Source organism: Vigna unguiculata, chromosome 10 (assembly GCF_037176805.1).
Source record: "Vigna unguiculata cultivar grain cowpea cultivar isolate G323 ecotype 2 chromosome 10, ASM3717680v1, whole genome shotgun sequence".
Taxonomy (NCBI): domain Eukaryota; kingdom Viridiplantae; phylum Streptophyta; class Magnoliopsida; order Fabales; family Fabaceae; genus Vigna; species Vigna unguiculata.
This window is the reverse complement of record NC_140801.1, coordinates 39,054,479-39,063,498: the sequence shown is the minus strand read 5'-3', so window position 1 is coordinate 39,063,498 and position 9,020 is coordinate 39,054,479. Positions and strand designations below refer to the sequence as shown.

At 44.7% G+C, this 9,020-nt stretch overlaps 2 protein-coding genes across 2 annotated transcripts; one reads left to right on the top strand and one right to left on the bottom strand.

Annotated features, from left to right (window-relative positions):
• Window positions 1–1,808: 1,808 nt before the first annotated feature.
• On the bottom strand, window positions 1,809–2,868 carry LOC146882564 (uncharacterized). The gene is made up of 2 exons (XM_085667454.1): window positions 2,350–2,868; window positions 1,809–2,201 (listed from the first exon to the last, which is right to left on the bottom strand). Exons 1-2 carry the CDS (start codon window positions 2,866–2,868, stop codon window positions 1,809–1,811), a joined length of 912 nt encoding a protein of 303 aa, XP_085523580.1.
• Window positions 2,869–6,338: 3,470 nt separating this feature from the next.
• On the top strand, window positions 6,339–8,360 carry LOC114166918 (uncharacterized). The gene has a single exon (XM_028051804.2). The coding sequence runs from the start codon at window positions 6,629–6,631 to the stop codon at window positions 8,156–8,158; it is 1,530 nt and encodes a 509-aa protein (XP_027907605.2). The 5' UTR covers window positions 6,339–6,628; the 3' UTR covers window positions 8,159–8,360.
• The last annotated feature ends 660 nt before the right edge of the window (window positions 8,361–9,020 follow it).

Sequence of the window (9,020 nt, the reverse complement as noted above, 5' to 3'; positions counted from 1 at the left end):
CACTCGACTGATGAAATATACAGGTCGTTGCTCTGGACTCTCCTGTATCAAGGCCGCGCTGATCGTGTCGTCCGATACCAACAAGTACAACTGTAGAGGCAAACCCTCTGTCGGTCGGCTCATGATGGGGGGACGACTGATCATCTCCTTTATCTGCTGAAACGCTGTTTCGCAATGATCATCCCACTTATCCGCGATCATCCCACTTATCCGCGGTCTGCTTCTTCATGATCTTCAAAATCGGTCTGACCTTCTCCGTGAGTTTGGGTAGGAAGCGCGCAAGAGAGGTCAGCCGCCCTACCAACCGCTAGATCTCCTTCAAATTCTTGGGGCTCCTCATGTCGATTATAGCGGCGCACTTGTCCGGGTTAGCCTCGATGCCTCGGGCGGTCAACATGAATCCCAGAAGTTTTCCAGCCGGCACCCCGAAAACACACTTCTCAGGGTTGAGACGCATGTTGTACTTGCGTACTTGGTGAAAGACCTCCTTGAGGTCGCGCGCATGGTCCTCGGCCGTTTGCGACTTTACGACCATGTCGTCCACGTACACCTCCATGGACCGACCAATCTGCCCCCTGCAGACTCGGTCCATCAGCCTCTGATAGGTAGCCCCTGCGTTCTTCAGCCCGAACGGCATGACCTCGTAGCAAAAATTTGCCCGATTTGTGATGAACGCCGTTTTGGATCTGTCCGGACCATACATGGGGATCTGATTGTACCTTGAGTATGCATCCAGGAAGCTCAGGAAGTTGTGCCCCGAAGCTCCGTCCACCAGCCGATCGATGCTGGGCAAAGGGTATGCGTCCTTCGGGCAGGCCTTGTTGAGATCGATGAAGTCTGTGCACATCCTCCACTTCCCGCTCGTCTTCTTCACCATCACTACGTTAGCGAGCCACGTAGTATACTTGATTTCTCTTATGAAGCCGGCTCCCTCCAGCTTCCTCACCTCCTCCTCGACAACTCTCCTACGCTCCTCTCCCATTTTCCTTTTCTTTTGGGCGACCGGCCGAGCTTCTCTGAAAATTGCCAACTTATGGGACATTACATCCGGATGGATGCCCGACATGTCGGCCGAGGACCATGCGAAGAGGTCTCGGTTTTCTAGGATTACCGCGCCTAAGAGTTCTTCTTTGTCCGGCTTTAGGGCTCCCCCTATCTTCGTGACCTGAGCCGGTTGCTCCCCAATCGAAATATCCTTTGTATCTCCCCCTGGCTGAATCCGGTCTTCCGTATTCGTTCGAGGGTCAAGATCTGTCATGGCAACTTCCGATCGGTGTTGCTTCCTGGGGCGGCTGTAGGGAGCGATCTTCAACCCTGCTGCATAGCACTGCCGGGCGATCTGCTGATCCGCATGTACAGTGCATATTGTTCCCTTGTCAGATGGGAACTTCATGGCCAGGTGTAGTGTGGAGACGATCGCCCCAAAGGCGTTATAGGAGGGTGTTAGCTTCTACTAATAGGAATCTAACTCTTACCTCTCGACCGTCTCTCCGTGACCCGATCTTGGTGCGTAGATCCAGGTAACCTCTCGTGTCTACCCGCTCGCCCGAGAATCCAACAATCTGCTCGTTGTAGGGGACAATCAGGTCCTCGGAGAGGTTCATCTTCCGGAAAGTCTTCCAGTACAGAATGTTGATCGAACTCCCCTGGTCCACCAACACCTTCCCGATTCCATACTCGGCTACCTCGATGGAAATGACCATCGGGTCATCGTGATCGGGGTTCGGGGCCTTGAAATCCTCATCGGTGAAAGTGATGGGTGGCATCGACCGGATCTTCTTCTCAACCAAGTGAACCGATTTTAGCGCTCAAACATGCCTCTTCCGGGCGGCTGAGCTCGATCCTCCTCCGGCGAAACCTCCGGAGATGGTATTGATATAACCCCTCAAGGGTTTATCCCGGCTCCGACTGCGACTCCTCCTTGGGCTTTGATGAGTCCGAGACGGTCCTCTCTTTCGCCTCTCGGGCTCAGGCTCTCTCCGCTTCTCCCACTGGGCCGGGAGGGCTCTTCGTGCGGGGCTTCCGTTCCTCGTCGGGCTTCGCGGAGGGCGATCCTGCCGAATATACTTCTTCAAATGCCCCTGCCGAATGAGCTCCTCGATCTTGTCGCGGAGCGTGTGGCACTCTTCGGTGGTGTGGCCGATCGTCCGGTGGTACTGGCAGTGCTTGCTCCCATCGGCATCAGGGGTGGGGGCTTCTTCCTGGCCGCGGGAAGTGAGTCGGCACTAAAGGCTTCCTGCAGAATCTTAGCTGAGGGACGGCCAAGGGAGTATACGTCGTGAACCTCGGTGCTTTTCTCTCGCTGGGCCGGGTCGAGGGTTTGTTCGGCCGAGGGGCGATCTTCGGGACTGCGGCATCCTCCTTCTCCCTCTTCTTCACCCGGAATTCCTGCATATCTTCCATTTGTATGAACTTGGCCGCTCGTTCCCTCATCTCCTCCATCGTCTTCGGCTTCTTACGGCTTATCTTGTCCGCAAAAACACCCGGCTGGAGCCCATACGAGAAATGATGTCGGGCGATCTCGTTGTTGAGATCCTTTATCTTGACCAACATCCGGTTGTACCGATCGAGATAACTCCTCAGTGATTCCCCATCTTCCTGCCGGATGTTCACCAGGTTGTCGACTGTCAGGATGGCTGGCTTCAGGGGCGCGAACTGCGTGCTGAACCTTGCCTTTAGAGTGGCAAAAGAATCAATACTACCGGCTGGCAGTTCAGAAAACCACTCCAACGCCTCCCCAGTGAGAGAAGTCGAGAAAACACGGCACCAGATCGGGTCACTAACTGCATGGAACATCATCTGGTGCATGAAGACCCTCATGTGATTGTCGGGATTGGTCGTGCCGTCGTATTTGTCGAACGTCGGCATTTTCCACTTCTCCGGTAACGGCGTCTCCAGAATGTACGGGGTGAATGGGGAGAGCCCCGACGCAGGGATCGATTGTCGTGAAGGGCGACCTCCCTCATTTGCTCCCGAGCTCTCGGCCATCGTATGTGACAGATTTCCCCTCGACGCCTGCGTCTTCTCAACCCGAGCAGGCTGTGATTGCTCCTGTCCCGTTGGTGGGGGCCGACTCTCCACCCGTTCGGCATCTCGATGCTGCTATACCCGACTCAGTCTGAGTGGGTCGGGTACGGTAGGCGTCGACGGGATTCCCTCTTCCTTCCGTCGGAGGGCGGTGTTCTCCCGCAAGATCTGCATCTGCACTTCATAGTTTCTTTGCATCTCATCCATCCTCTACTGCATCGCTCTTATCATCTCCCTAGTGTCTGCCTGATCATCCGCCATTCTTCCTCCGTCCATATTGCTATTTCGATTTCTTGTGGTCACCATAAGGGTATACTGTCTTAAAGAAGACTGCTCGGCCCCACGGTGGGCGCCAAAATGTTTCGGGTGTAGGGGCCAAGAGCCTACTAAAGAACCTCTTCAAGCTTACTCCACTCTCCTCTACAACTGTAACTTCTCCAAGAAAATCCACTCCTTAGCTCGATCGGCTTGGACGACGATCGGGGTACCTGTCTAAAGGGCTCCGATGCTTAAGTCAGTAAAGGACTGATCGGTATATCAGTGCAACTGCTGTAATAAATGCGAATTTAAGATCCTCACCAACCTACCTTTGGGCCCTATTTATAGTTTTCGGTGTGGGCCTGTGATTAGGGTTCCTTAATTACGGCCCAATGATCCTTTAATCAAGATTACTGACTCGTTTAACGTTAATTAACCTGATTGACTGGTTGTTTCGACCGTGCGACCGATGGCCGCTTGACTGGATTAGTTATGCCCTGTTTTTAATGCGAACGATTCGTGTATGGTTGATCGACCGACGGATGCATGTAAAGGACTACGCGAGTCTCTTTAGACATAGATCGACCGATGGTTGATATACTGATTGTCCTTTGTTATGTTTAGGTGCTGCTCGTGCTTGTCCGATCGACCGATGTGCCATTGGGGATCAGAATCACTCGTTTAGGTGCTACCGATGGACCGATGGGCCTGAACGTGGTTGGCCTGTGACTTTTGTATAACCGTTTGACCGATGGTCCTACAGTTTGTTCACCAGGCCGTTCGACCGATAGTCTTTTAACGATGCTACGTGGTTTGTTTGTAGAACCGATTGACTGATGGTCCTACGCAATTTATCTACCAGGCCGTTCGACCGATAGTCTTTTATGTACGAGTTTTTCTAACCTTGGCCGATGGGCCTGAGGATTGACTTTGGCCGATTGACCGATGGGACATACAGTACAAAAATAAAAGAAAAAAAAAACCATAATCCAAAGATGAATAAACTATGATGTTAAGATTATGAAATAAATTAGGCTATGTTGTGTGATTCACCTCTCGAAAGTAAAAGCAAGAATGAAAGAGATGGAGGGTTTACGACGGTAAGACTAACGGAACAAGAGTCTGGAAAGTCACATTGACATATGAATTTGAACCATTTTAACACTCTTAACAACAAGAAACAGTAATTGATATCAACTAAAAATGACCTAAGTTGATATAAATTTTGAAAAAGTGTGTTTGACATCCAATGAAAATCATTGACCAAGAAAATCTCAACAAAAAATGGTTGGTAAAGAACTTTGACTTAAGATTAATAATAAAATAACCCTAATGTTGGTAAAAAGCTAAACACATTCTATTTTAGTAAAAAAAAACATCTTCACCAACATTTTTGGAAAAATGTTAATGAATGTTAATATTTTATGACATCAAAACAAACTAATAATGTCTTACTCACAAATCAAACTGATAATGTCACCACTAAAATCAAGCTAAAGTAAGATTCAAAAACAATAATATGGAGAATTTAAAGTTTTACTATTTGTGGAAATTTTGAAATTCTTTAACTTTAAATAAATTAATTACTCTTATAAAATTGTAAAATTTAAATTTATTTTAAATTTTTATACAAAGAAATATTATATAGTAAAAATGTTTTAAATTATCTATATAAATGAATTGATTATTTTATTCAAACCTCTTCTAAGAAGTATTAATTAACATTTATGGTAATTCACTTAAAAAAACATTATAATGGAATATTTATTAGATATATACTTGTTAGCTAAGTTTTATTTTTCAGGTTTGTTAACTGGCTCAATGAGCCAGCAATTCTTTCGAAATAAAGAAGATATACATAAATGTGCTTATTTATTCGGTCTCCTATTTCTTTATTAAAAATATACAAAATTAATTGATAGAGTTATTTTCATTTTTTAACTTCTTTCTTTTCCTCTGAAGCTAACTCACGTGAGTATCTCACGTGGACATGCTGCTACTTATTTGACTTCTATATTTTCTGATAATTATTAATTAGTTTAGAGTGTTTTCTTAAATCTTTCTAGAAAGCTACAATGTATTTTTAATAATTTTAACCATTCTCAACAATTTGACTTCAATATTTTCTGATGAACAACTAATATTCTTATGTCGAATCGTCAGATTCATCATGTGAAAATTATTCTCTTCAGAAAATTATCATATAGTTTATTAGTTGACATAGGCGTCTCCATATTGAAAATAAATATAAGGTACTAACTATTAATAGTATTGAATAAGAAATTAATTCACAAATATTATATGAAATTACAGCTTTAATCACATTAATTGTTGTATATTTTATAAACCATAATTTTTTCATTTTTAATTTAAAATAATGTGCTACTATGATTATATTGCTAACAAACGAAGTTTCGACCTTCTCTTTAATGCATTTAATTAAACGGCTTTTGAGAAATTTGCATGTGCTGAATGCTTAAATCGCCGTGACAGCCATGGAAGATGGAACACTGAACACGGTGGTGACAGTAAATGAAGATCCAAATGCAAAATATATAATATTAAAATAAACACCAAATTTTATTAGATCCAATTAAATTTAAAGTTTCACCTTGTTTGTTGTAAATAATATAAAGTAAAAATTAGAATAAGGGTCTTTTCAGCTTTAAAAAAAATGAAGAAATGTTACGCTTTGACCAAACATTAATATACTTACTTATAGGATAAGATGTAGTTGTCTGTAGTGACGCGGAATAAACACTTTCAATGCTTTCCATAGCAAACTCCCAACTCAGGGTTTCTGGAATTTACATCACACAATTTGTCATTACATCATTTTAGAAAAAATTATAAAACCCATAACTAACCGCTCAATAATTATATATATTATATTCTATATTAATTTTTTAATGAAGGCTAAATAATAAATAAATCACAAAAGGGACCCACGGCAATGTTCACATTTCCTTTGTCTGCGCAGTTCCTTCCGCGTAGAAGCAACCGGCTGTTCCGGTCACCATTAACGTCCACGCGGCGTTCCTCTTATTTTTATCATCTTCAACAAAGCCACCGAGTAATCCTAATGAACTCCTTCTCTTTCTTCTTCATCACTGTTCCATAGAGAACTCAGACAAACCCACCGGAGACATGAATTCCCGTTTTGCCCCTCTCTCCTTGTCAATTCCTTCCCTCACAAATTCACCTTCTCTCATCGGCGCTAACCACACCTCCGCGCGCTTCTGCTCCCGATAAATTGAAGAAACATTCAAACATCTTTTCATTTAATTCATTTTTTTTTCTCGTAATTATTATTTTCTTGAATAGAAGTGCACAATCTGTTTCCATGGAGCCTGCCACAGGGAAGCCTGGCTGTCTCAGAAACGTTCTGACACGGTTACTCATCTTCGGCCTTCTTATTGTCATCGTACGGTTCGCTTACGTCATCACCCTCGCCGGCGAGTCCTGCACCCTCGGCGACTTCTGCTTCTTCTCCCCGCCGCTGAATCTCGCTATTGCCGGAACCAGATCCGGCGCTCTCGCCGTTCGCTCCGCCTCCGGCGGCGCGGCGGCACCCGAGCGCTACGCCAGCAAGGATTGGATCAGCGGCGTTCGGTTTTACTCGTCTGTGTTCCAGGACCTCATCGCTGGTGGCTTCCTATCGCCGGCGGCGAAGTCGCTCTGCCTTGAGACGCCGACCGGGCGCGACGTCCTCGCGCTGCGCGAGATCGGCGTGACGGACGCCATCGGTATTTCGAAGAAGGCGTCGCCGCCGCTGGTAAAGGCCGGCGATGCTCGCCGGATTCCGTTCGCGAACGGCACGTTCGACTTCGTGTTCGCAGGTGACGGCGCGCTAGAGAGATCGCCGCGGCCGGCGGAGTTTGCGGCGGAAATTGCTCGGACGCTCAAACCCGAAGGGTTTGCCGCGTTCCATGTAAAGGCCAATGATACTTACAGTTTTAATTCATTCGTTGATTTGTTCAATTTTTGTTGCAATGTGGTGAAAATAAACGAGGTAATAGGGTTTGATTCATCGATGTCTCGGGTGAGAGAACTCGTCGTGAAGAAAGAGCGTTATGGAGTTGGTTCTGATTCCAATTCCAATTCCAATTCCAACTCCAATGGAAAATGCTCTGTTCCGGAGTACAAGAAAAAGTTGGTTAGAAACGCTGAGGCGTTAATTGAAGAGGAGCCACTAAAGCCATGGATCACTCTGAAGAGAAACGTGAAGAACATAAGGTACCTTTCTTCAATGGTCGATATAAGCTTTAAGGATAGGTACGCGTACGTTGATGTTGGAGCTAGAAGCTATGGTTCTAGTATTGGGAGTTGGTTTAGGAAACAGTACCCGAAACAGAACAAGACCTTTCATGTGTATGCCATTGAGGCTGACAAAACGTTTCATCAGGAGTATGGTTTGAAAAAGGGGGTTACTCTGTTGCCTTATGCTGCATGGGTTAGGAATGAAAGTTTGGTATTTGAGATTAACCGTGGCCCTGGGGAGAAGGATCAGGGTAAGGGTAGGGGCATGGGGAGGATTCAACCATCGCAGTCTTCGAGTGGTTTTGATGGTGGTGAGGTTGAGAGAATTCCTGGGTTTGATTTTGCTGACTGGTTAAAGAACACGTTTTCAAAGAACGATTTTGTTGTGATGAAGATGGATGTGGAGGGTACGGAGTTCGATTTGATTCCCAGGTTGTTTGAAACTGGGGCCATATGTTTAGTGGATGAGATTTTTCTTGAGTGTCATTACAATAGGTGGCAGAGGTGTTGCCCAGGACAGAGGAGTCCCAAGTATGAGAGAACTTATGATCAGTGCTTGCAGCTCTTCACTTCTCTCAGACAGAGTGGAGTTCTTGTTCATCAATGGTTTTAACTAGTAAAATAGCCCCAAACCCTATATATACGTTCTGTACCATTCTTGTTTTACTGTTAGCTTCTGCATGTTTCTTCTTCATAGTTTTCTTATTTCTTCCCCAGCCAATAGAGAGAGATAGACAAAGACACCGTACTTTAACTTTTAAATTTCATTACATGTAACAGTAGCAAATGAAAATGAAAACCATCCCATTACAACACTTGTATTTGTTACATCTGTCTCTTCTGTTATCTGTGTACATGTAGCACATAATACTTTAAAGTTTAACTATTATTTTATCCCAAAAGAATTTAATGATTATTATTGAACAATTGTTTCACGGGTAATAAAATCTTTGGGGATATTTGTCAAAAGGTTCTGTAAATGCTCTGGGGCTGGGTTTTCCGTGCTTCTAGCAGGAATACTGGACGTTAGAGTTTGAGACCAGTAATAAACATTGCCCCTGGTGATGACTTTTCTGAAATTGCTCGGGAAACACAATTACGAAGAACTGAATCAATTGACAATAAAACCAATCAGACTGAGCTAAAATCTTGCTTTATACTATTATTAATCAACGGGCAAATTTAACGAACTTTAGTTTGTTATTTGGGTTTTTTTTCCATTGTAGGCAATGGCTTTGGTTTATTACGGATATGGACAAGTTTTTTAAAAATTACAGAAGTAGGCAAAACGTGTTGGGGGTGCACGTTTTCATATGAAGAAATTGTGTAGCCCCCATACGTTTTTGTGGTCAAGGTGGTCAGAGAGCGAAATTGTGTGGGAGGTGAACGTTTTTGGTGCCGTAATCGATTACCGTATGTTGTAATCGATTACTGCATGCTGTAATCGTGCAGGGGGTTAACGTTTTTGAAGCAGT